The sequence below is a fragment of the Atractosteus spatula genome, chromosome 11 (assembly GCF_055471065.1).
Source record: "Atractosteus spatula isolate fAtrSpa1 chromosome 11, fAtrSpa1.hap1, whole genome shotgun sequence".
Taxonomy (NCBI): domain Eukaryota; kingdom Metazoa; phylum Chordata; class Actinopteri; order Semionotiformes; family Lepisosteidae; genus Atractosteus; species Atractosteus spatula.
In genome coordinates, this window is record NC_142716.1 from 33,816,354 (window position 1) to 33,842,485 (window position 26,132).

Below are 26,132 nucleotides of genomic sequence, written 5' to 3' on the forward strand. Positions count from 1 at the left end.
TGGGTTTGTGCAACATCCAAACAAAGAGGTATAAAAAAAAGGTTGAAAAAAGGCAATCTGCATGTCTGTCACATACTCATTTTGACTGCTCTGAATGTTTTTTTGTAGCTTTCAGTGAAAGGAAAAGTTAGACTCCCATTTGCAAGCTAAGATTTTTGGTTGTTTTTTTAGCATTTTTCTGTCCAGCAGCGGAATTATTGCCTAGCATTTTGTGTTTTTTTATTCCAAGTCATTTAGACTTAGTCCAATTATTTAACAGTATAATTGGGTCCAAGCTAATTTATCGGCAGCAGTATCTTTAATATTGTGAGTAACCAGGTATAAAAAGACCTTAGGAAAACTCCTACATTGTTCAGAAAAGAATTGGGCACTTTGGTCGCTTTGGAGTGGTGCAGGGGTTAGCATTGTTGCCTCACATCACAGAGACCCTCGGTTGAATTCCTAGGGTGCTATCTGTGTGGAGTTTCTATGTTCTTGTGTTTGTGTGTGTTTTTGCCAGGTCCTCTGATTTCCACCGACAGTCCAAAGACATATTGTTATGTTAACTGGCTTCTGGGAAAATTGGCCTTAAGTGCGAATGCGTATGTCTGTCTGCCCTGCAAGGGATTGGCATCCCATCCAGAGCGTATCCCACCTTGTGCCCACTGCTTGCTGGGATAGGCTCTGGCTCCCATGTGAGCCTGAATTAGCTGAAGTGGTTAGAAAATGGAGAGCCTTGCTGACAGTGAAAAGAGAAGACTACAGGGTTTGAAGCAGCAATTCAGGAGCAAATGTCTAGTGTCCCACGATCCTTCACCAGCAGGTGGCAGTGCCTGTGTGCATGGCTGAGCTGCTGAAAGACACAGCAAGACATCACCAGGTGAAAATCTCTTTATTCCCCCTCAGCAACTCAGCACAGTGTAGGTCTGGCCCTGGTGAGGGAGACCCCTTTTACAAAGAAGGACACCGATTCAGCCTGGCATTGCAGGAGGCTTCATTCAAACTGAGCACAGCATAGGCTGCAGTTCTCACAGGCAACACTGGTCATCAATCATTATTAATTCCAGTTTATGATTTTGTTAGCAATTTCATGTCTTTTCAAAATGCTTTTTTCAAAAAAATAAGGTTGGTGCATGCTGTGATTCAACTGGCAACAGATGATGACCTTAAATAGTTAATGAATACCATGTAAATTCCCAGCCTTGTGAGAATTACGGTACCTGCGTGGTCTACTAGGTAATTCTTATATAATTGTATTTCCCCTACCCAGACACTGAAGAAGGACGGATTTATCCCAGTCTGCCTGGGCAGCTGAATAGACCTATAAAGTCACACAGCCAAGTTGTATTTTCTATGAAGCAGGTTTTTTTCCTGGTTTAAAAACCAGATTCAATGTAAAAAAGACCAGAGAAAAGGGTGAAGCCACTGCTGTCAGACTGCAGCCCCTGTGTGAAGGGAAACAAGGACAGACTCTTGCTCCATAACGGCCTCACGCTGAGTGCCCATCGTCTGTGCTGTTTATGGTCATCTGCAGGAGGAACAGGCAGCGGAAAAAGAATTAAGACAGATTGAGAACAACCCCATCCTCCAATCCTCATGCGATGGGGGGATTAGGTACAGAGAAACACAGGACAGCCCGACAGTTACCCGGAGATGGGGTGCACTGCTTCCGGTTCTATGGATTAAAGGTGTTCTGCTCCATGACCGTCGGTGAGCTACTGCATGAACGCTGTACAGTTACGTTCCGACGAGCATGGGCATCTGGGACATGAGGCGCAGGTCTGCACGGGCATTAGGAACCTCCTCCCCCCCAGACACATACGCCCAACCAAGACACACTCGACACACAACCAGACAGAGGAACGGACGTTTGACGGTTAATAAAAATCGAACAGGAACCGCAATAATAATTACATACAGATTTCTACATAGAGAGCGCGTTCAGAGTCTCTTGTGAACGGGGGGGGTCTGCCGCTTGCGATGTGTTCTGCGGTGGTGAGTGCAGCGCCCTCCTCCCGCGGGCTCACAGCCACCAGAAGCGCACGTAGACGATCAGCATGATGAAGAAGACGGCGCCGGCGGCCAGCTTGGCGTAGGTAGAGCGCGTATTCAGGTACTTGGCGTCGCTGCGGTACTTCTTGGACAGGCTGGAGAGGTTGCTGGCCTTGGAGTCCAGGGCTGGAGGGGAGAAGGGGTCCGATTAAGACGCAAACCTGCTTGTGCCTGGATTGCACAGAGCAATGGTGTTCCCCAGGAGCAGGCGTGGCCAGTGGAACAGTGTCTGCATACCAAATGAACTCGAAAACATTGTCGTTGTGGCCAAAGCAAGCCTCTGTGATGCGACTGCTTTGCTTGCACACAGCAGAGGCCTTGTTTCCAAAGAGTCGCAGCACAGGACGGACGTTCACTGAGATTTTAACTTCTGCTTCTAAATTCTACATCGGAATCGTCATGCAAACGAAGGAATAGCGGTGATGTGCCGATGTTTTTTGTCCCTGGAAACAGTCTGGGCACTGTTGTAATTCACCCCAAGTCATTGAGCACCTCCCACTGCTTCTCAAGCAGGCCAGGTGGCGAGGCCGAACTGGGTTCACGCTCGCGGTACTGAGCAGACTTCTGTTCTACTGAGCAGTCAGTGTCAGATGAACCCAAACTATTTGTGTGTTTGGATATATTCTACAGAATATATGTTTAGATATGTAAATATTCCCTAGCTTTAGAAAATATGTATAACCACTGATCTGATGAAACCCACCCTTGCTACATTCTCACAGCTGTAATTCTCACAAGTATCCGTGTGGTAGTGTGTGTGTGGTAGTGTGTGCATCAGTGTGGATCACTGTGTGTATATCAGTGGAAGTGTGCATCATTGTGGATCACTGTGTGTATATCAGTGGAAGTGTGCGTGTGGTAGTGTGTGTGTATCAGTGGAAGTGTCCGTGTGGCAGTCTGTGCGTATCAGTGTGGATCACTGTGTGTGTATCAGTGGAAGCGTGCATCAGTGTGGATCACTGTGTGTGTATCAGTGGAAGCGTGCATCAGTGTGGATCACTGTGTGTGTATCAGTGGAAGCGTGCATCAGTGTGGATCACTGTGTGTATATCAGTGGAAGCGTGCATCAGTGTGGATCACTGTGTGTGTATCAGTGGAAGCGTGCATCAGTGTGGATCACTGTGTGTATATCAGTGGAAGCGTGCATCAGTGTGGATCACTGTGTGTGTATCAGTGGAAGCGTGCATCACTGTGTGTGTATCAGTGGAAGCGTGCATCAGTGTGGATCACTGTGTGTGTATCAGTGGAAGCGTGCATCAGTGTGGATCACTGTGTGTGTATCAGTGGAAGCGTGCATCAGTGTGGATCACTGTGTGTGTATCAGTGGAAGCGTGCATCAGTGTGGATCACTGTGTGTGTATCAGTGGAAGCGTGCATCAGTGTGGATCACTGTGTGTGTATCAGTGGAAGTGTCCGTGTGGCAGTGTGTGCATCAGTGTGGATCAGTGTGTGTGGCAGTGTGTGCATCAGTGTGGATCAGTGTGTGTGGCAGTGTGTGCATCAGTGTGGATCACTGTGGATCAGTGTGGATCAGTGTGTGTGGCAGTGTGTGCATCAGTGTGGATCAGTGTGTGTGGCAGTGTGTGCATCAGTGTGTCTCAGTGTGGATCAGTGTGTGTGGCAGTGTGTGTGGCAGTGTGTGTCTCAGTGTGGATCAGTGTGTGTGGCAGTGTGTGTCTCAGTGTGGATCAGTGTGTGCATCAGTGTGGATCAGTGTGTGTGGCAGTGTGTGCGCATCAGTGTGGATCAGTGTGTGTGGCAGTGTGTGCCTCAGTGTGGATCAGTGTGGATCAGTGTGTGTGGCAGTGTGTGCGCATCAGTGTGGATCAGTGTGTGTGGCAGTGTGTGCCTCAGTGTGGATCAGTGTGTGTGGCAGTGTGTGTCTGTGTGGATCAGTGTGTGTGGCAGTGTGTGTCTCAGTGTGGATCAGTGTGTGTGGCAGTGTGTGTCTCAGTGTGGATCAGTGTGTGTGGCAGTGTGTGCATCAGTGTGGATCAGTGTGTGTGGCAGTGTGTGTCTCAGTGTGGATCAGTGTGTGTGGCAGTGTGTGCATCAGTGTGGATCAGTGTGTGTGGGGCAGTGTGTGTCTCAGTGTGGATCAGTGTGTGTGGCAGTGTGGATCAGTGTGTGTGGCAGTGTGTGCATCAGTGTGGATCAGTGTGTGTGGCAGTGTGTGCGCATCAGTGTGGATCAGTGTGTGTGGCAGTGTGTGCCTCAGTGTGGATCAGTGTGTGTGGCAGTGTGTGCATCAGTGTGGATCAGTGTGTGTGGCAGTGTGTGTCTCAGTGTGGATCTGTGTGTGGCAGTGTGTGCATCAGTGTGGATCAGTGTGTGTGGCAGTGTGTGCATCAGTGTGGATCAGTGTGTGTGGCAGTGTGTGTCTCAGTGTGGATCAGTGTGTGTGGCAGTGTGTGTCTCAGTGTGGATCAGTGTGTGTGGCAGTGTGTGCATCAGTGTGGATCAGTGTGTGTGGCAGTGTGTGCGCATCAGTGTGGATCAGTGTGTGTGGCAGTGTGTGCATCAGTGTGGATCAGTGTGTGTGGCAGTGTGTGCATCAGTGTGGATCAGTGTGTGTGGCAGTGTGTGCATCAGTGTGGATCAGTGTGTGTGGCAGTGTGTGTCTCAGTGTGGATCAGTGTGTGTGGCAGTGTGTGTCTCAGTGTGGATCAGTGTGTGTGGCAGTGTGTGCATCAGTGTGGATCAGTGTGTGTGGCAGTGTGTGCATCAGTGTGGATCAGTGTGTGTGGCAGTGTGTGCGCATCAGTGTGGATCAGTGTGTGTGGCAGTGTGTGTCTCAGTGTGGATCAGTGTGTGTGGCAGTGTGTGTCTCAGTGTGGATCAGTGTTTGTGGCAGTGTGTGCATCAGTGTGGATCAGTGTGTGTGGCAGTGTGTGCATCAGTGTGGATCAGTGTGTGTGGCAGTGTGTGTCTCAGTGTGGATCAGTGTGTGTGGCAGTGTGTGCATCAGTGTGGATCAGTGTGTGTGGCAGTGTGTGCATCAGTGTGGATCAGTGTGTGTGGCAGTGTGTGCATCAGTGTGGATCAGTGTGTGTGGCAGTGTGTGCATCAGTGTGGATCACTGTGTGTGGCAGTGTGTGCATCAGTGTGGATCAGTGTGTGCGTCTCAGTGTGGACTGTACCTGAGAGAGCCTCGCCCCTCTGCAGCACCTCCTCAATATTGGCCACCATGATCCTCTGCACATCCTGTAGCTCCGTGTTGATGTTGCCCAGGTTCCTGCGTGCACGGCTGTCAATGTACGACTTCTTCGTCTTCTGGATATATGTGTCTGGGGGTGAGACACACACATCTCTTTTGCTGTCTGTATACAACACGCCAGTCTTTCTAACACCACACACTCAGTTCTCACAATATGCAAGGACCACATGAGTCTCCTAGTGCAAAACAGCCTGGTCTTTTCAGGGTCCACGGACTGCAGACTCCTATATACAAGTTGGGCATCGATTAGAAATATTCAGTTTCAGGTGAGGTGTTTCTTTTATCTTTTATTATCAGTCCCCACATATAAGCCAGTTCATGCCTGTTCCTTGTTTTGAATAAATACACTGACACAAACATGCATCTCTCATGAAATTTGCTTTGTTCTTCATCAGTGGAAGTTATACGGCAAGATTGTCACCGGAAGAAGGCTCCACAGCTTTTCCTTTCAGCATGGAATAAACCTTTACCTGTTCCTAAGAAGCATGCAGCCCCTTCACCTGGTGTCAGGACACGTACAATGGATTTCAGCTGTAGGAGCTAGAAGCTGTCGGGAGTATCTCCATTCCTGCAGTACAGCATACAGCCTGCCTCAAGCTCTGCTGCTGCCAGTGTTAAGAAAGTAAGAACCAGCCCATCAGGGCTTTCTGAAGCGCACCTGCGGCTGTGTCCTTATCATACTCCCTCATCATAGACAGTGGGGCTTTTTTCAGAAGTTTGATCACGAAGTTTTAAAGCTGAAAACCCACACACTAGTTGTAAAGCGAACTGTCACATACGCTATTTCTATTCAGGATGCTCCTTTAGAAATGAAATCAAAGATGGTTTAAGTGATTCTGATTCACCTCTTTTCCAAAAGCCTGCCGTGAACACGGTGTGGCCAGACCTGTTTATGAACACCTCCCCATGACAGCGGCGGTCTCTCTGTGCCCCTGCCCAGCTGTGTGCCCTGGTTAGAGCCAGAACGTCCACCCGTCTCCCTGACTTACCGAACTCGATGAAGAAGTACGGCCGGGACACGGTGGGCACCTTCTTGCCATGCTGCTCATCAAACTCAGCCTGCAGGTCCTCCAGATAGGCGAACGCCAGCTTCTTGGGGAACCCAGCCTCACACAGCACCAGGTAACACACGCCCTTCTCAATCACATAGCTGCCAAACACAGATACACAGACAATTCAATTACTCCATAGTACACCTTTCTGTTGTTCTCACTGGAAGCCCATGGACCCAGTCTCTAGTGTGCAGAGGGTACTGTGTTGCACAGTGCTGTACAGTGTAGCACAGTGCTGTACTGTTTTACACAGTATTATTGTATTGCACAGTGCTGTACTGTTTTACACAGTATTACAGTGTTGCACAGTGCTGTACAGTTTTACACAGTATTATTGTGTTGCACAGTGCAGTACAGGTTTACGCAGTATTATAGTGTTGTACAGTGCTGTACAGGTTTACACAGTCTTACGGTGTTGCACAGTGTGATATACTCACTGGAAGGCCATGGACCCAGCCTCCAGTGTGCATCGAGTGGGGCTCTGTTCATTCAGTTTGCGGAACAGCTGCTTGGCCTGGCTTTGGTACTGCTGGAGGTCACGGCCTGACTGTAGACACAATGTAGACATTATTGTACTGGATTACAACAGACAAGTACGATACAGCACACATATGATAAATCATCCTTCATTACACTGGACTACAACTCACAAAGTGTATTATACAACACACTCTGGCACATTATATTCTGTAATATATGCATTATTATACTAGATTGTAACATGCTTAATATGCAATATTACAGTAGCATAGCAGAGCCATTGACAAGGTGTGGAACAGGAATTTCCAGATATCATTATTTTAAAAATATTTAAATTGACACCTGTCATTTGTCAGATGTAGACTTATGAATTTACATGCACCTGCCTGTCAAGTTGGCTGCCCAGTACTGCAAGAAACAGGACAAATTCATGCGGTTAGACAATGAATGGGATTCAGTCCTTTACTAAATCCTCATATCTTGATCCATACAATTGCACTGTGCAAATAAATGGAAGCCTTGGGTTGTGTACTGGAGTTTTTAAGAAGATGATTTTCCTCCTTTTGAGTTCTTGTGAAATTAAAAATTGAAAGAAAGTCAAAGCCAGATAATTGTTTTGTGCAGTTGGCATATTATTAACAAGTGTCACTTTCTTTTAATTGATGCCTGTGAAACTGCACAGTTTTCAAAAGGGAATATTTTAATGAACACCTTGTCAATGGCCACACGCCTGGCATTATTATCGTGCACATATACAATTCACACCATACTACAACACACAATCTCTACACATTATACCAGACTAGACTACAACACACAATTTCTACACGTTATAATAGAATACAACACAATTTACTGTGGAATATGAGTATGTCACTGGTCTGCAGCTACGACACTAGGAGGCAAGGTTAATGTGACTAGGACACCATGTGTGTCCGATATTTCTAACACCTCATCTGTCATTGAAAAGGGAAACCATGACACAAACCTTTTCACTTCCCTTCACGAGAGCAGGAGAGAGAAGCAAGAACAAGCAGTAAGAGCACAGTACTAACAGACACAGAGACAGGACCAGGGAGGGAGAGAGTGACCAGGGGTAGAAGTGACTGAAGGGAGAGAGAGTGACCAGGGGTAGAAGGAGAGGGGTAACTGTAGTGAGAGGACAGAGTGGCCAGGGGCAGAAGGAGAGGGGTGACTGGGGGAGAGGACAGAGTGACCAGGGGTAGAAGGAGAGGGGTGACTGGGGGAGAGGACAGAGTGACCAGGGGTAGAAGGAGAGGGGTGACTGGGGGAGAGGACAGAGTGACCAGGGGTGAAAGGGGAGGGGTGACTGTAGTGAGAGGACAGAGTGACTAGGGGCAGAAGGAGAGGGGTGACTGGGGGAGAGGACAGAGTGACCAGGGGTAGAAGGGGAGGGGTGACTGCAGTGAGAGGACAGAGTGACCAGGGGCAGAAGGAGAGGGGTGACTGGGGGAGAGGACAGAGTGGCCAGGGGCAGAAGGAGAGGGGTGACTGGGGGAGAGGACAGAGTGACCAGGGGCAGAAGGAGAGGGGTGACTGGGGGAGAGGACAGAGTGACCAGGGGCAGAAGGAGAGGGGTGACTGGGGGAGAGGACAGAGTGACCAGGGGCAGAAGGAGAGGGGTGACTGGGGGAGAGGACAGAGTGGCCAGGGGCAGAAGGAGAGGGGTGACTGGGGGAGAGGACAGAGTGGCCAGGGGCAGAAGGAGAGGGGTGACTGTAGTGAGAGGACAGAGTGACCAGGGGCAGAAGGAGAGGGGTGACTGGGGGAGAGGACAGAGTGGCCAGGGGCAGAAGGAGAGGGGTGACTGGGGGAGAGGACAGAGTGGCCAGGGGCAGAAGGAGAGGGGTGACTGGGGGAGAGGACAGAGTGGCCAGGGGCAGAAGGAGAGGGGTGACTGTAGTGAGAGGACAGAGTGACCAGGGGCAGAAGGAGAGGGGTGACTGGGGGAGAGGACAGAGTGGCCAGGGGCAGAAGGAGAGGGGTGACTGGGGGAGAGGACAGAGTGGCCAGGGGCAGAAGGAGAGGGGTGACTGTAGTGAGAGGACAGAGTGACCAGGGGCAGAAGGAGAGGGGTGACTGGGGGAGAGGACAGAGTGACCAGGGGTAGATGGGGAGGGGTGACTGGGGGAGAGGACAGAGTGACCAGGGGCAGAAGGAGAGGGGTGACTGGGAGAGAGGACAGAGTGACCAGGGGTAGAAGGAGAGGGGTGACTGGGGGAGAGGACAGAGTGACCAGGGGTAGAAGGAGAGGGGTGACTGGGGGAGAGGACAGAGTGACCAGGGGTAGAAGGAGAGGGGTGATTGTAGTGAGAGGACAGAGTGACCAGGGGTAGAAGGAGAGGGGTGATTGTAGTGAGAGGACAGAGTGACCAGGGGCAGAAGGAGAGGGGTGACTGTAGTGAGAGGACAGAGTGACCAGGGGTAGAAGGAGAGGGGTGACTGGGGGAGAGGACAGAGTGACCAGGGGTAGAAGGAGAGGGGTGACTGGGTAAGAGGTTTTCAGGGTAGAGGAATGATGCAGTGCAGAGAGAAAGGGGAGAGAGAGCAAAGGCATGAGAAAGGACATTAATCACGTTGGGGGAGGGGAGTATATTCAGGGCAGCTGGTCACTGTAGCTGTTCTCCTGGCATCAGAGGCTGCTGGCATTACCTTGTCATTGATTTAAAACCACCCTTTTATCCCTCTGTACTCCTGAAACCATACAGCGCTTGGCTGCTCCCGTGAGCCTGCAGCACTAACCACAGCGTGCACACCTGGTCACACATGCCCTACTTTTGCTGTGCTCTGAAAGCTATCTTTACACTGAGCAAAAACACATCAGGGGAAATGAAAACCAAAAAGGAAAAAAAAAATCAAAGATCAGAGAAATTTACGGGGCTCTGATTCCTCGGGATTCAAGGCGGGAGGGTGGTGTGTGCACGACTGACAGACTGGCACAGGACCTCAGTCCCAGCGCCTCTGCCCTACAGGCCCTGCCTGAGCACAGCCCTGTGCTCGCTCTCCGATGCCTCGCCCTCCACTGTCACACGGAGGAACGCTGGTCAGACTCTGCCCACTGCACCGAGTAAGGCAGAGGAGGCCGAGGAAGCGACTGCTATGCAGAGCTCCCTAGGATGGGCATCTGAAGGGCACAGAGGGCACAGGGCTCTGGGGTGAGGGTCAGTGAGGTTTTCTAAATAACCCGAATCACCAGTACCAGTGCCGGGGGCTGTCACTCTTATTTGCCAAGGCACAGACTACCTAGGGTACCCCCAATTCAAGACACAGCCAGCGAGCCCTTAAGCGCAAGTGAAGACCAAGACCTGTCTTCGAGGAAGACAGGTTGGGCATATTCCCAGACAGCTCAATTTCCTCTTCAAATGACGGCTGCCAACCCGTGCCCGGGCAAGACAAGAGCCCTCGAGCAGCGCTGCCCTGTACAGCACAGACACCAGCACCGTCCCATTATCACCATTATCACGCTGACGTTTCCGAACTGACGATATGTCACAATTAACTCCGTTAACATTTTAAACACAGAGATAACTCCGAATGGCCCGATAAAAAAAGAAACAGAGCATTGGCGAGTTAAAGGCAACCATCGGTATTTAAAGGTGCCACACCAACTGGCAGTACGGAATCTTTCAGATATTGCTGTGGTGGCGTACTAGTATGTAATTATGACAGAATAAATTACAAGTTTTCTCCACCTGCTCGTCTTCTTGCATGGACGCGGCCAGCGGAAGGCCGTCCGCCACTCGGGCAATCATCGTCAGCAGAACCATCTTCGACTAAGCTGGTTTCGCGCGAGCGGCAGCAATCCGAACCGAGCCGGCCGAGGCTGTGGGCTGAGATCACTCCTACTGACAACACTGACGAGCTGAGCTGGCCGGAAGCCGCGGCGGCGCGTCGCTCAGTGCCGTCCTCCCCGTTCCAACACTGCAGGACCTGAAACAAAGCGTTCCGCGTGTGAGAGGGTTCCGCTCCGATTCGGCGGTGAGGGGAAACAGAGGTACACACCGTGAACTCAGGCGACTACCAGAGGTGAGTTTTCAAATAAAAGTTAATTTACTGTCCGTTAATCATGGAATTAATATCACGTCTTGTCTTGCTAGAACGTCATCATTTGTGCGTGAAAAACGCGGAAAGACTATATATTTAACTTAATCAAGGTGGAAGCATATTTGCAACGATACTAATTATATCTAAAACTTTTTTCAAACTGACATTTTTGCACAGAGGAAGCTGTAATCTAAACTTCTGACAAGAATTACAGTGAAGTATAATAATAACGTTTGTGAAATAACACTAACAAAATTAATCTATTTTCAGTTATTTGGCGTTTACCCATGTTTTTGGTTTGCTTCTGGTATTTAACAGCGTTAACTATTACTCTAATCAGCACGCTCTCTCGTTTTCAATAATACAGTCCTCTATTATTATACAGTATGTCTCTCTGTTAGCAGTCAGACCCAGTGAAGAGCCGAGTGCTATGTATGTATAATGTCAAAATGAACTGCAAAAGTGCAGAAGAAATAATACAAACTACAAGTACAAATAATAGCATCTTTAAAAAATCATAATACATTTTCTTTGTATGTCTTTCAAAAATCATGCTTCCTAACTATTGACAACATTATTGCTTTAAGGGGAGTTAACCTATGAAGTATTTTTAATTACTTTCAGTTTAGAGGCAACTTAAAAAATCGGTCTGTCCCAAAGTGGCCTGTCATTACATGATGGAAGGTGATCGCTATCACAGGTATCTTTACAGGATGAGGCATGGTGCTGTTGTCATCTGCTGTCTTTGTAGCCATTACACAGTATCTCAACTGCTCATTTTTATTGTTTAATTTTCTGTGTAACGGTGAATAGGAGATCGGTTTCGGTTATTGCCACCAAGTGCTTAATATGTGGAAGACTGGAAAATTTCTGTATGCAAAGAGTGCTGTTCTGAACTACTATGATGTATCTGGCAGGTATTTTCTGATATCTAATTCACTTGCCCTGGGCAGAGATCACAACCCTATTGATTAAGAGCATGGGGATTCCACCACGTCAGTCTTATGATCCATTCAGACCACATAGTGAAGATTAAAGGGACATACAAAGTTTTGTTCATGAGCTAAACTGAAGAAGACAAGTGAATGTGAACAGTATGCTGTCTTGGGTTATCAGTCGAGCCTTATAGAGCAGCCCAAGGCTTATTATAACATGTTCCATTTCTTTTGCACCAAAGAAAGCGAGAGACCAAACAGGTCTAGAATTAAAAGTGAACAGTTTTATTCAATGATCTGCACTTTGTCCTTAGAAGGGGAAACAGTCTTACACTGTTAAAATCAAGACAGCAATCAGAACAGAAAAATAAAGATATTTTTAAAAAAAGATTAACATAGAAAACATGAAACACTGCCTTTAAAAGACCCATTAATGACATTTGCACCAGGGACTGATTCCATCTGAAGAGATCCACAACCAGCCTAACCGCACATGAAGTGTCTGGTTACACATTTGTCTGTGAATGTACAGAGTCTTTATAAAAATAGTTAATATTGCTTCAGTGGATTGAAACACAAGTCTCTGTAAAATCTGCAATAAAACCTAAGATATATACAGTAACAAGTGCTGAAGGACAACTACATGTGAAACCTTGCCACAGAAACTTTTCTGTGACAGAAGTGTAGGTCAGGTACTTTTCAGTCTCAGTCTTCTCCTCAGGATTCTTTCCTGGCAAAGCTGTTTTTTCCATATTCAGGTGAAACCCAGAAGGAATGGGTAGGTTTATTTAAGTCTGTGGTGACATGTTGTTACCATAACTCATACAAATGAAGGTTTGCAAGTTACATGATCTTCCACATGCCCTAATTGTGGAAAAACAGATCAGGGGAGCCTGAAAAGAGCCTAGGCAAACCCTGGCTGGTGAAGACTCGCCCAGCCTCGAAAACAAGTGGCCGGTCCTGGCCTTCGCTTAGGAAAGCCAATTCAGTCGCCTGATGCCGTAGTCCAGACTCGAACCTGCGACTTCTGGACTGACGGGAAAACCAGAGGTGGATTATATGTAAACCTTCTCTGACCATGCAATTGGCCAGTGAGACGTTTGTACTACCTACAGTACTGCACATGTGCTTGACAAGTTGATAAGCACCTCTCTGTACACAAGCCCTGTGTTCCAGTGCTCTCACTGGTGAACTATAACCTTCATCCAGAGCGGCAAATCTGACAAGCGATGTAGAAATGGTCTTTGGAACAAACTGCTAGCGTACAGGTATCAATCTAACCCAGCCCTGATCTAGTCCCTAACCTAATACAATATAGCTGCTGTGTGCAGCGTGTGGAAGGCATGGAAAGATTGTGAAGGATTATCAACCTGCGACTCAGTGCATTGACAGACTGAGAGTTTATAAACCTTACAGAGAAGAGAGGTCAGTTACACCTTCAGAGTATAAATGCATTACTAAATTACCATGTATCCAAACATACAGACAGATAATCAGACAGGTCTACACCTGCTAATTGGCTCCATTTTGAAATATAGTGTAAATAGTAACTGCAGCAGACTGCAGCAGTATCAAGGTTGTGTTTCCAGAGAACGTGTGTAAGGGATGGCAGGTGGGCCCCCTCCTCAGTTCTCCCCCAGGACCTCCTGCAGTCGGCGGGCGATGGCCAGGGCGCGCTCGCGGGGGCACTCCTGCAGGGGCAGCCGGGGGGGCCCCAGGGGCAGCCCGGACACCACGCACATCAGCTGCTTGTTCATCGCCGTGTCGAACCCTGGAGAAGGCACACACTCGCCGGGTCAACCCGCGAGTGAAACTCAGGAACACACACACGGCGCGCTCACTGCACACACACTGCACACACACTGCACACACACTGCACACTCAGTGTCCTCACTGCACACACACTGTGCACTCACATTGTGCTCACTGCACACACACTGTGCACTCACATTGTGCTCACTGCACAGACTGCACTCACATTGTGCTCACTGCACAGACTGCACTCACATTGTGCTCACTGCACACTCACTGCACACTCTCTGCACGCTCACAGTGCTCACTGCACGCTCACTGCACACTCACCCTGCTTCACCGCATAGGAGATGACTTCCTGGGTCTGGAACTGAAGGAAGAGAAAGAGAGAGGTCAGAGCTCCCTGCTGTGGCCATTTTACTGTTTCCACGCCAGTCTAGCCCTCTTTCACAGACACACGGGCAAGAGTAGAGATGTCAGAGATGCCAAACTATTGGGGGCAGAAACAGCAGCATAAACAGGGGAGAGCAAAGTGGCATCATCATCACTGCATTGTTGATATTGGAACCAGACTCTTCCACCCTGCCTAGCACAGTCCTGAGGGCGAATCTTCAATACAGCAGCGGCTACAGACACCCTGAGGCCTCAGCGCCTCCGACCGCAGTGGAAGCAGGTGCAAGACCTAGAAGGAAGGTGGGAGAGGTACCTGGATACTTCTGGCCAGGACGTAGTCGCCCTTCTCAAAGGCTTCCAGCAGCTTGTTCACTACGCAGCCCATGTAGTTATAAGTGCTGCTCAGAGAGAGAAAGAAGTCAGGCAGACTGACAGCAGGCACCAGTTTAGACGCAAATCCTACTCAGAGCACAGGGGGCTGACTGTTCAGGAGGTGCAGAAGTAAATGACATCAGTGGTGCAACAGGACCAGCAGTGTGAAAGTCTGGGTACATGAGCACAGTGTGTTACGACTGAGTGGTACTGTCCTGCCAGTCTCAGTCACACTGCTCCTACACAAACAGGCATTCCAGACGGACGCTGCCACAGCATCTGCTGAGCAAAGCAGCAGAGCATTTTTATAGCAGTATATTTTGGAATCACCATGGCACTCAGCATCACAACCCCCATCCTTTAAGTCTGAAAAAAGTGAAAAGTCATGTTGTTTTAAACAAGAGTAAAGCACTGGAGGGCACACAGAGGCTGGGAGAGGAGAGCAAACTTCAAGCAGGAACAACTAAATAAACACACACAAGTACAGGCTCTGCCTTGTGATCACCTGAGGGTCGGCAGTCGCTCTGCCACCGTAGAGCAACTGAGTCTCCTAAGAGAAAGCAGAGGCTTTCAGGGCAGCAGATAGCTGTATGCTGGGCTCTCTAACCCAGTCAGAGACTGGTCCTGACAAACTGGTTCTGCAAGTGAAAATGGGGGGGATTGGGATGAAGACAGGGCTTCTGTTATACAGCATTTAACTTCCCTTCACACCTATATCAAAATACAATTACTGTATTATGAATGAGAGGTGTTCTGTGTTCCATAATAAGGCTGCAGGTGTTCACTGAGTTCAGTACTTTAAGATACTGGTGCAGCTCCACAGTATTGCCCTTGCTGACTGCAGTTTCCACAACGACTCAAGATCACAGGCACACCTTTCCTGGGACTCTGATTGACTGCGGCTGTGGCACTTTTTCTTTCACAACTACAGGGTATGTGTTTTAAAGCTCAGGCAAGCTTGCGCAAAAACAGGCAGGAGGGGTGATTATATCAGTTAAAGCAGGAAAATGGAAGCCACCGTATACAGAGGCAGAGGGGACGGGGCATCCAGACGGGCACCAGGGGCTGATCTGTACCACACAGACTCACCTGCCCACAGCGCCATGCGCTCCCATCACCAATCCGGCCAGCAGTTGCTGCAGAACAGAAGCAGCTCTGTTAGTCCCTGCCCGCACGTACTGACACAGCTGCTGGTGCAATAACCAGCTTGCCGCCTGCCTGCACGGTCATATTAACCGAGCCCTGCGTGCATCTGCTGAGTGCAAGTTTGCTCTGCTGCTGTTTGTGCAGAGTGATGGACAGAGAGAGTGCAGCGTGTTCCATGCGAGGGGAGAGATCTGGGGAAAAGGATGAGAGGCGTGAGAGAGGAGTCGGTGAGCAGCGCGAGGGACACACCCCACCTCATCCATCCCATACAGCATGGGCCAGTGGGGAGGGCTGTGGTGGACGCACTGCCCGAAATCCATGAGGTCACTGCCGCTGAATTTTAAGCCCTGGAAGGACGGAATGATGTCCTCAATCCCCTGCAGGATGTCCATCGCCTTGACTAAAGCCAAGAGAGAGCGGAGAAGGAGAGAGGGAGGCAGAGGTGGGCTGTTTAATCACCTGCAGCACTACAGAAAGCGACAGTGCATCAGTATGTGGTCAGTGCTGTAATTGCTGCCTTGCTGATTGGCGCCGTACTCACGGCTCACCCCGGTCAGGCCGGGGAGGTGGTAGTAGTAGAACGGTAGGCAGGGGGCTGCTTTTGCCACATGCTGGAGGAACTTCCTCAGCGCATCTGAGAGGGATACAGAAAGATCGGACGGCGATCAGCCACACGAGCTCTTAACAACACGGGCTGAAACACTCATGCGTGTCGTGAGAGACAGAAGGGGTGAAGGAGTGACAGAATGATACCTTTATCTGCAGGCTTGAAGAAGCAGGGTGAGATCACTGCAATCCCATCAGCCCCCACATCAGCCGCATGTCGGGCCTGTACAGAGAACACAGCCTGATTACTGCTCTACGGTACACTGTAACGCGCTGTACCACTATCCTCAACTGCATTTTACTGGACCACAGTGTATTCAGCAATACTCTTTACCATACTTTACTAAAATGCACTATAGCTCATGACTGAAAACTGAAGTGCGCGCTATGGTCATATACTTTGCTGTCGTACAGCTTATGGAAGAAAAGGGCATCACAGTCTTGAGTTCTAACAATTACAGACATGGGTATAACCAAACACAGAGATATGAATCTAGAACAGGACAGCTTCTGGCTGATTTTCAAACAGCAGTTTTATCTACATATCTTGTAATTGAAGCAGTCCACACATCAGAGCTACTGGAGGGTGCTCCACTGAGGTGTGCGCCAGTGAGCTGGCCTGGGTGTGCTGTGCTGTTCTGCTCTGCTGCCCAGTGTTGTGCACAGCAGGGATCAGAGGACTCACCAGCTCCTGCGACTCCTTCAGACTCAGACACCCCACGTGGACAATCACCTGGTCCAGCCTGCAGGCGGAGCAGACGGATCAGTACGCAGACATGTGCTTGCTCACGCACACACTACCAGAATCAGAATGAGAATCGCTTTTATTCGCCAGGACATGTCAGGTACAGGAATTTGCCAGTGCAGCACGACAGTGTCTCAGAGTGTGTGCCGAGGGCTTTCTGCTGGATCACAAACAAAGCGGGCTTATCTTCCCCGTGGGAAGACTAAATAATATTCTCAATGTTCTGCGTCTTTCTTGAAGACAACAGGGGGATGACACTGCAGACCAGAGCGGGAAAAACAGTTTGCTGCTGTCTCACAGTAAAGCTGATGACTGTTAAAACACTCGCATTTACACATCTAGAAGGAAGTGAATCGCTAAAAGCAGAACCCTTGAGACCCAGTGTTTTGCAAAAGTGGCGTGGGCTTTGACAGTGGGTGGACTGTCTCCAGCAGGGCTGCCACAAGACCCCAGTAAAAACTACACTCGGCATTCGCTGGGGTGCCTGTGTCCTTCTTCCTGTGTGGTCAAAAAACACAGAGCGGACCATTACAAACTGGGCCAGTTTATAACCCAAATAACTGGACTTAAATGCCAAAAAAAGACCTCTGCCTTCAAAACCAAGTTCAGCAAAGAACAAAAATGCAGGAGTGTAGATCCTTAGTATCCAGGCTTTCTGCACACTGCAAAATGATAACATTTACCAGTGCTTTGCTGTTTTCAAACTCAGTTTTAACTTTCTAAAGAATGTCTTGGATTTCTATAGGAAACTCTGCACTCCAGTGATTTAGTTACTAATTGGCAGCTCTGCAGCAGGCAGGACTCTGGAAAGGACACCTGCAGAGGGAGAGCCCAGTTCTAGGACACACGGGGGTATCGGACGAGCCAGGCTGCACTGTTCAGTTACTGCCGGGTGACTCTCTTACAACACACCAGGTGGCACTGCTGTCTGCGTCTCGGGCGCAGGTCCTGGCCTATCCCCCTGGGGCAGTACTCACTTGCCCTTGCCCTGCTGGCACCACTCCTCTGCCAGCCTCTTCCTCTCCTCCACACTGAGGGACATGCTCTCCCCGGTTGTGCCATTCACTGCAGATTCACAAAGACAGGGAAAGACACAGACCAGTCACGGCTCGTCAGAGCGTAGTGTTGTTAGTTTAGAGCACCGATTTCCAGCCGAGCTAATTGGTGACTTTACTGAGCTCCTTGCTCATTCAGACTTTTTTCCTATTTAAGTTGTTTCTTCGATCTGTCCGAGTGTCAGACATACCCAACTTAAAGAGTCCCGTTTTCCAACAGCCTCAGCACACAGAACTTTACACCGCCTCTCCTCAAATTTCTGCCCCTTATTTCTGACTAAACAGCTCTAACTAGACTAGCTGACCAGTGGATGAGCAGAGACAGGGGAGATCGACTGTATCAGACACGCCCACACTGCATCACAGTGAGTGTTTCTGCCTTCTCCAGAGGTCCACTCAGTTACATTTCAGGCAGCACTACTGAAAGAGGGCAGTTCTGAAACTTGAGCCTGTAAATAAGAGCCCAGTTGAGCAAAAATATGAAGAGACTGTGTTCCTCTGGGACCAGGACTGGAAAGCTCTGGTTAAGAAGCTCCAGGGGAAAGTTTGTGCTTTAGGTAACAGAAACCAAACCTGTGGCAGTAATGTTTTGTTTGAATTTAAACTGCGGGGAAGAGATCCAGACACATTAGACAAGAAAGGGAAGTAGAATAGGACGGAAGCAGAGAGCGCAAAGGAGCTCAGGCCACTCTCCTGCACACGTTCCTCCTGCTCTGTGTTTCCCTGTGTGCCCGTCTGACAAACAGGAAGGAAACGGGCAGGACGCGATGGGCCGCGGCACAGACGCCCAGAGCAGTGAAGAGCTCTTACCGAACACGGCCCTGACCCCCTGCTTCTTCACCAGGTAGTCAACGTACTGCTCGATCACAGACGGGTTGATCTCCCTGGGGGGACACAGAAGGGCTCTGGTCAGTCCCGAGAGAGCAGGCAGACGAGACCGTCTGGAAGCCAGCTTGAGCAGCGCGGGGGAGACTGGGGCCGGACGTGGACGAGAGGAGCTCAGAGGGAGGGGGTGTGACCCCGAGATCGGAGCGAAAGAGGGTCCTGCTGTGGGGAGGTGTGTCGGGTGTGTAGCGTGAGAGGACCTGCCCAGGTGTGTGATGGTGTCAATGTGGGGCTTTCAGAGACTGGAGGTATGGGGGGAGGTTGGTGATGGTGGGGTGGGGGGGCCGGCAGACCTTACCCCTGGTCGTTCAGGGGGGTAAAAGTGGCAGCTATGAGGCCGCTGATCATCTTGCGCTGGGGGGCAGCCATCTCTTAGGTCAGGAAGGCAGTGGGGCAGAAGGCACCTGTAGGGAGAGAGACTGAGAAATGAGAGGTGGAAAACGACACAGACCCCTCATAGGGCAGCTCGCCAAGAGTGACCTAGCCATCCCAGTTTGTCCCTCTGAAGCTCCTCCTTGTTGCAATTCAGGCTGGGCGTTAACACATGACCTAGGGGAAGTCCACAGTGTGCTTTTTGGAAGTTTATTGTGTAAATGGTAATTCTTTAAAAATATGATGAGCATGTACAGTATTTTGTAATTCAGTACTCGGAAAACCTCCCCCCCAGCGAGACCTGGGTTGGTAGGCAGCCGATCTGGTGGAGGTGGAACAGAAGGAGACAATCCTGTTTTTGGGGAGGGTATTGGAATTCAGCACTAGACACCTAATGCAACGGGAAGTCATTCTTTTCCGTTCTCTAAAGAGCACGTCCCTAATCACTCTCAAAACACCTGTGTGTGTTTTAGTCCACCTGGATTAATCAACACATCTCTGAAAGTTATCATAATTAACAGGACAGTATACCTAATTTCCAATAAACCCATTAATCGTATGAGCAGTGTACCTACTTCATCCACGAAGCTGTGGCTAAGCTCACAACAACATGAAACCTGCAGGAAAGACCAGCTCTGCCTATCTCTTGGTAACTAAAGGGTACGACAAATCGAATCCCGCGCAAAATTCAAGACATCCATCCAACTTAAGTTTGCTTTGCAGAAACTTTCATGGAATTAAAATACAGCCCCATTCCAAAGCTACAGAAGGACAGCCATACCATCAGAACATAAGGGACTACTGTACGTTAAGGTCAGGTGCGGTCAAGATGGGTTGTGTGGCTCACAAACAGGGAGGTCACTCATTATAGCCAGTTCTCCCAATGGCAGACGCAGCTTTGACATTTAAGCAAGCAGAAAAATACAAAAACTATCCTTCTATGACGTCTTTCCCTCTAGAAAGAGCCGTTATCAGCAGTAACACACTGGGAAAATCATTCAACACTGAATGACGAACAATGAGTGGAAATAAAAATATCACGCCAACAATTTTAAAGCGTCTTATTTTGTAATACACTGGTATTTAGTTCGCTCAAGCGTTTTTTAAAATATCATGATACCAGATATAATGAGGTATTTCTATTAATATAACGAAATAATTTACATAGCGGAACTCTTCATTACAAATGCGAACATTTACTGTAAGTCATGCCAGTGAGGTGTTTTTGAAATACTAGAACCCGCCACCAGGGGACAGAAAGAGGTCAGGCGAATAACGTCACCTCCACGCACCGCACCGACACTGAATTTCTGAACATTTTTTTTTTTATCCTCACGCACAACGTCTCACCACAAGGCCGGTCCAAAGTCCTGAACGGTGGATCCAGTAAAAGCCAGTGGTAGCAACAGAGTTTTGTCTTTTCCAGACGTTCTTCCCGCCATCAGCGTGATTCCGATTGGTGTTTCAGATTGTCCGAGTACTGCATCCCGTGCAAACCGCTGTCACTGTCTCCCCGACCCTCTTCCGTCCTTCTCGTAGAATTCCGCAACTGCCTCAGTCCGACTGCAACCGGAACACAATTGCTGTCTCCCCCCAGCTGTATGTCTCGGGCAGTGTGCTCGGCTCTTTCCGTCAGTCACTCGTACTATTCCGTAAATGCCTGTGGCGTATGTGTCGCGGCTCATGTGATGTCACTTATTGTTTTCCCCAAATGCTTTGTGACAGTGACAAGAGTAAGAACAAAAGAAAGAAGTACACCACAAAGACAGTTCAAGGAAAATAGAAACAATGAAACAGACAGGCAGAAAGAAAACAGGAGAGTACCAGGGTATTATATACAGGATTATAACAAGTTAAATTTGATCATTTTTAAATTTTATACTGTAACACGAACATTTGAGCTAATGTGATAGTGAATTATATTATCTGCAGGCTTTTCTGGTATTTAACATTAGATAGATACTTTATTGATCCCGTGAGGGAAATTGCAGTGCAACAGCAGCTTAACACAGACAACACAGCCACAGTGTAACGAATGAAACCCTTCAACATTATTGAAGGGTTCATAATGGTCATGTTACGTGTGGCTGATACTTTCATATTCTTACTTCGGCATTTAAATCTGTGGATAAAACATTTCACCAGTAACCAATTAACAAACAAAGTGTTCCATAGCCAATTAACAAAGTATATCGCCATATTTGTGGTTGTTTAAAGGACATACTCCAAACCAGCAGAGCACAATGGCGGGGTAGCTTGTTCCAAGCACCCACGACGCACAGCCTCCTGCTCTCAGCTTCCCATGCCCTTCCCGTCAGTGTCCACGCGTGTGCACCGGTTCCTGTTTCACTGCTGGTGTTGTCGACGTGCACCACGCTGACGGCTGTCGGTGCCTTTGAGGACTGTGAGTAACCAGCGCCAGGGCTCTGACTCAGAGCCTCTTGTGGTCTTCTCCTCTCAAGACGAAGAAGATTCAGTTCTTCATACCCAGAGGCCCCCGGTCCAGCAGGTCTCATCCATGACATCACCAATTTCTAAAGGCCGTTTGATCAGTTTACCAGGTGATGTGTTAAGGCGCATCGCTCAGACCTGGAATTTTAATGTGGGAGTCCGTCACATTTCTCACACAATCACAGGGACAATTCACACACCAGTTACCCCCCATCAGTCTCGTCTTGGGAAGGTGGGAGCAAACCCCAGGGGACACAGAAAAACACCCCACGCAGAAGAGCATGCAAACTCCCCACAGAAGTCACCATGGTTCTGGTTCTGATCCGAAACCAGGGCCCAAGAGCTTAGGCCTTTTTACTCTCCTCCTCCTCTGGAAAACCTCTCAGCAATCACGAGTACACTGCGGGGCCTGGCATGTAATTCACACCTCGGGATCATAATGAGACACGGATTACTAGGGTTGGGTACCGCCTGGAAAACGCACCGCGATATACCGCAAACTGTTCTGCGTGTTTATATATGGAGACTGTCTGATAATTTCATTTCATGATCAGTAAAGCATACCGAGTTGAACACAAAATAAAGTAATGAAAATCATGTTGTTTTGTTGTTTTATTGGAACCAAAGAACTAGAAATAACACTGAACAGTGTAACAGAACAATTTAACAACCTGCAGATTGTTGTCAATCGTTAAATGATTACATCTTTTTTCACAAGGTATTGGAGGTTAATTTTGCTTAGCAAGATAATGTCAAATTCAAAATATGACAGGTGCTTGTAAGTTGTAACATTATTTCTTTACAATGAGTAGAGTTGACATTCACAACCTTGTGAAACATGTTTAGCATGTCCGATCGCCCTTGGCTATTTCATCTCAAACTTCAAAGAATCCTCAATACTTGCTTAAAATATTGTTGAGACAAGACATTCTATATTGACTTGAACAGCTTAAGACAATCTAAAAAAAAAATCAAAGCACGTCTAATGGCAGTAATGGAATTAAAAACATGATCAAGACTAGTCTTCCTTCCAGACTAGAGTTACAGTAGAATCAGAAAAACTAGAAACAACAGCACATGTTCAATTGGGAATGCCCGTATCGATTAAAGTCAAGGTCGTTCTGAAACAGATAATCAGCTGTGATTATTTCCGCGTGATTTCCGAAATCACCTCATATTTCTAAACTTCCTAGCTAATGATATGTGGGAAATACCATTAGGATGACTGTTTTTTGACTCGCCCTTTTAAAGTTAACGCCATTTTTAACGCAGTCTTTCGGTTCTCTGAATCAAATTTGATTCTGTGAATTAAAACCGGAAAAATAAAACCGCTGACGGAAACTGCCGGAAATTACCGAGCGTACCGGTACGGTCTCCAAGACGTACCACGGTACAGTACCGCGTGATTAAAGAACCGCTGTAGGTCTTGTGGCGGTGATCAAACAGGTTGATCGATTAGCCGTGCATAATTAATCATCCACCCATCCAGCCGCTTATTCCCACTGAAAGAGCTGTTCAAGAACGTTTATTAGATTCTGCACCATCCCACACTCTGTACTGGTCTACCTAGATCTTACGCTATTTCCCAGCTCTGCTGCCTCTGGCTCCTTACCGTGCAGTGGCACTCCAGATAGCGTGAACCCTGCCCCAGACTGTGGATAGCCTTGACCGGGAGACAAGCACTCTTAATCGAGCAAGCAGCGCACAGATACGGTATCTGTCTGGCTGGAGAGCTATGGAAAAAACAGCTTCTGCCCCTTGTCGAAGAAAACTCTTCGCTCAGGTTAGGTGTGTGGTCAAGCAGAGTCCTTTATTCATGCGCGTGGGGAGGATACCATCATGCAGATCTGAGAGCAGTCTCTCCAACGAGATGGTAAATGCAATGAGTTCGATACAGCAAATTCACGCAGGAAAGCTCATTCTAAGTTTCCATATCGGGAGTTGTTATTTCTCTCTACAAAACATTTCTTTGTAATTGACCACGTTCTTCCTAAGAAGCAATTTTACCTTGTCTTTAGAAGTAAGTAAACAGAAGGTGTGAAATGTGTGGTTGGAGCATTAATGTCAGAAGGTCAAATAATATGCTTGAATTATCCTTTTATACTGTTGCTAAGAAAAAGACATATGAGCAAAGGCAGATAGTCACTATATTATATACTTAACGAAAGATAAATGCTAAAATTCTTCCTCACCCTAGGCCAGTGCAAGAGCGACAAGGTGCCCCCAGTCTTGAGGTCCCGTGTCCTGGTCTGGTAATGCCAAGGGGAGACGGGATGAGGACGGGATGCCCTGAATCGACTGGCATGATTACATCGGAAGCACTGCACTGAGCTGCTGAAGCCACTACAGAGGGGCATTCCCCCATCTCTTGCCAGGAGTGACCGGATTGAAACCTGGGAGGAACCTTTAGAGAGCAACCTTGGAAAACCCGCATGCTCGTGGGTGAAACATGCAAACTCCACGCAGACAGCACTTGCCATCACACCACCGAGCAACCCCGGGGGTATTTCAGACTCCAGACCCAATCACCGTGAGCCTCGAGCTCTCCTGCCCGATTTCATCCCACTGACTACTGTGAAGAGCTCCGCCTGCTCTGTGACTAAGCCAGACATCTGGACAGGGGGGTGTCCGACCAGCTCAAGCTTTCAGGTCGCCTACGCTGACTGGAGACCGCGGGCGCTGGGCCCTTTGTGCACGTGCTGTGACAAGAGAGGCTCAGCCCCCCCCCCCCCTCCTCGCGCGAGCAAACCGGAGAGAGTGGGGATCTGGTCCCGCCTGCGAAAGCGCGGACAGGAACGACAAGCAGACCGTCAGGCAGAGAAACAGCAGCCTCCTCGGTTACACTGTGGGCTGTCTTTACCCCTCTGTTCTTTACCCCTCTGCTCCTACTGTATTCAGTATCCCCATCTACTGCCTCCTCGCAATATGTATTTTCATTGTGTTTGTCTTGTGTATTTTTTTATTGTTGGTGTAGTTCATAAAGCACTTTGAGACGCCACCTTTAAAGTCTCTATATAAAGTTTTATTATTATTATTATAGTCAGTATATTACACACATCCTCACAAACACTTCAAAGTGTTGACAACAAACTAAAAAAAGATTTTAGAGATTAGATTACATACGAATTCTAAAGAGCACTTATATTCATTTTCTCACATAAAAAATAAAAATAAAATAAATATCAACGAATAACTGACAAGAAGCATAATCGTCATAAGCCATAATATCAGAAGGACAGTAATTGCAAATCGGTGTTTTTAGAAGTAGCAGTATTTCAAACTCCTGCGTTCCTGCGTATAACGTAGTGTGATCTGACCTGACAGTACCTTTCGATGAGCGCAGCTCCAAGTCGCCAGCGGGGGTTCGGGAGTGTCTGTCCTGGCTCTGTGAGACGAGTGGGTCCAGTCTATCCCTAGGGGTGCCAGTTGTATTCTGCTGATACTGCGAGTAGTTGATCGTGACTCTCCCCGCAGTCATGTGCGGGAGCGCTCAGCTCACATGACCCAGGCGCCTGCCGGGAAGTGTAGTTCTCAGCCGGTACTTCGTACTACTAGGGCTTTGAGCGCTTGTGCGTGTTTGTGAGGTTTTTCTTTTTTGTTATAATGTGGCAGAGAGCATTGAAATGACCGGTTACGATACTCATGTTGTTGTGTTTAGTGATGGGAAGACATGCGATCTTAAATCAGTATGTGGATAGATTGGTACTCTAATTCTGGGAAGGTTGTACTTCTCAAATGTAGCACGTAGAATTGCGTTTAGTATGTAGCAGTCATGTTCTTAGTGTTGATATATAGCTAAGCTATCCGCCCATGAATTAATCAATCAATTAAGGATGACAGCAGTAATTAACGGATGGGAAGAGTCGAGGTTCTGTAATGACAGCGGTGGATCCATCGTCAGGAGCGTGCTGGCTAAAGACGAGACGCCCATTCTCACCTTACAAGCCTTCTGCTTCCCCGACCCGTCTCTCCCTTCTCCATCGGATGCTCTTGGCGAGCAATGGCGATGGGGACGTCTGCAGGAAAGCACAGAGCTGCACAGGCAGAGCTTGAAAATCCTGATGCAAGTCTTGAAAATCCTGAAAGACATTAAGAGAGACAGCCCTGCAGGCCAGCAGGCACAGGTAAAGAGGATGCACTTTACACAGAGAGCATCACAGCGATGGTGATGCAGATTTGCTGGGATTCTTCAAAGAACAGCCCTGTCTTCTCAGAGACGGAGAGAGATCTTCCCCCGACATTCGCTATCAAATGAACAAATTAAATGGCTGAATGGTTCCCTCTCATTTATGACCCTCCTCACGTTCTTGTGAAACATATTCTTATGTAAATACACGCCCAAGGTAGAACCGAGCACCTCTGCTTACAACTCCACACTAAACGCCTTTCGTATTCTCTCTTGCCAGATCAACAAAGGCGCACCAGTAGAGTGAGAGATCACAAGCCTGACGGACGGCAGCGGGAGCCAATAACAGCCAAAGGCGCTCAATGACGTCAACCCAGCGTGTTGAACTGTAGCCAATGAGACGGCGAGGGGGGCAGCACCCGGATGCGGATGTTATTGACGTTGCTGTC

The 26,132-nt window shown here is 48.4% G+C and overlaps 2 protein-coding genes across 5 annotated transcripts; both read right to left on the minus strand.

Annotated features, from left to right (window-relative positions):
- Positions 1-856: 856 nt before the first annotated feature.
- Positions 857-10,687, minus strand: LOC148823886 (vesicle-trafficking protein SEC22b-B). The gene is made up of 5 exons (XM_088927504.1): positions 10,494-10,687; positions 6,738-6,847; positions 6,238-6,398; positions 5,172-5,318; positions 857-2,157 (listed from the first exon to the last, which is right to left on the minus strand). The coding sequence occupies exons 1-5, from the start codon at positions 10,566-10,568 to the stop codon at positions 2,003-2,005; spliced, it is 648 nt and encodes a 215-aa protein (XP_088783630.1). The 5' UTR covers positions 10,569-10,687; the 3' UTR covers positions 857-2,002.
- Positions 10,688-12,044: 1,357 nt separating this feature from the next.
- Positions 12,045-25,007, minus strand: npl (N-acetylneuraminate pyruvate lyase (dihydrodipicolinate synthase)). 4 transcript variants are annotated; one of them, XM_088927087.1, is made up of 12 exons: positions 24,885-25,007; positions 19,033-19,138; positions 18,660-18,733; positions 17,772-17,859; positions 16,735-16,792; positions 16,197-16,272; positions 15,985-16,077; positions 15,698-15,843; positions 15,387-15,433; positions 14,239-14,323; positions 13,863-13,902; positions 12,045-13,551 (listed from the first exon to the last, which is right to left on the minus strand). In XM_088927087.1, the coding sequence occupies exons 2-12, from the start codon at positions 19,101-19,103 to the stop codon at positions 13,406-13,408; spliced, it is 924 nt and encodes a 307-aa protein (XP_088783213.1). In that variant the 5' UTR covers positions 19,104-19,138; positions 24,885-25,007; the 3' UTR covers positions 12,045-13,405. The 4 variants fall into 4 exon arrangements, with proteins under 4 accessions (XP_088783213.1, XP_088783211.1, XP_088783212.1 ...); XM_088927085.1 differs by lacking the exon at positions 24,885-25,007 and adding an exon at positions 20,457-20,721; XM_088927086.1 differs by lacking the exon at positions 24,885-25,007 and adding an exon at positions 20,447-20,708.
- Positions 25,008-26,132: the final 1,125 nt, after the last annotated feature.

Coding starts and splice junctions, on each gene's coding strand:
- LOC148823886 (XM_088927504.1), bottom strand. CDS start 10,568: ATGGTTCTGCTGACGATGATTGCCCGAGTGGCGGACGGCCTTCCGCTG. Junction 6,399..6,737: donor GCTGGGTCCATGGCCTTCCA/GTGAGTATATCA, acceptor TGTGTTTGGCAG/CTATGTGATTGAGAAGGGCG. Junction 2,158..5,171: donor GAGGGGCGAGGCTCTCTCAG/GTACAGTCCACA, acceptor TCTCCCCTCCAG/CCCTGGACTCCAAGGCCAGC.
- npl (XM_088927087.1), bottom strand. CDS start 19,103: ATGGCTGCCCCCCAGCGCAAGATGATCAGCGGCCTCATAGCTGCCACT. Junction 15,434..15,697: donor TGCTGTATGGGATGGATGAG/GTGGGGTGTGTC, acceptor TCTGTTCTGCAG/CAACTGCTGGCCGGATTGGT. Junction 13,552..13,862: donor CTCCTATGCGGTGAAGCAGG/GTGAGTGTGCAG, acceptor TGCCTTCTCCAG/GGTTCGACACGGCGATGAAC.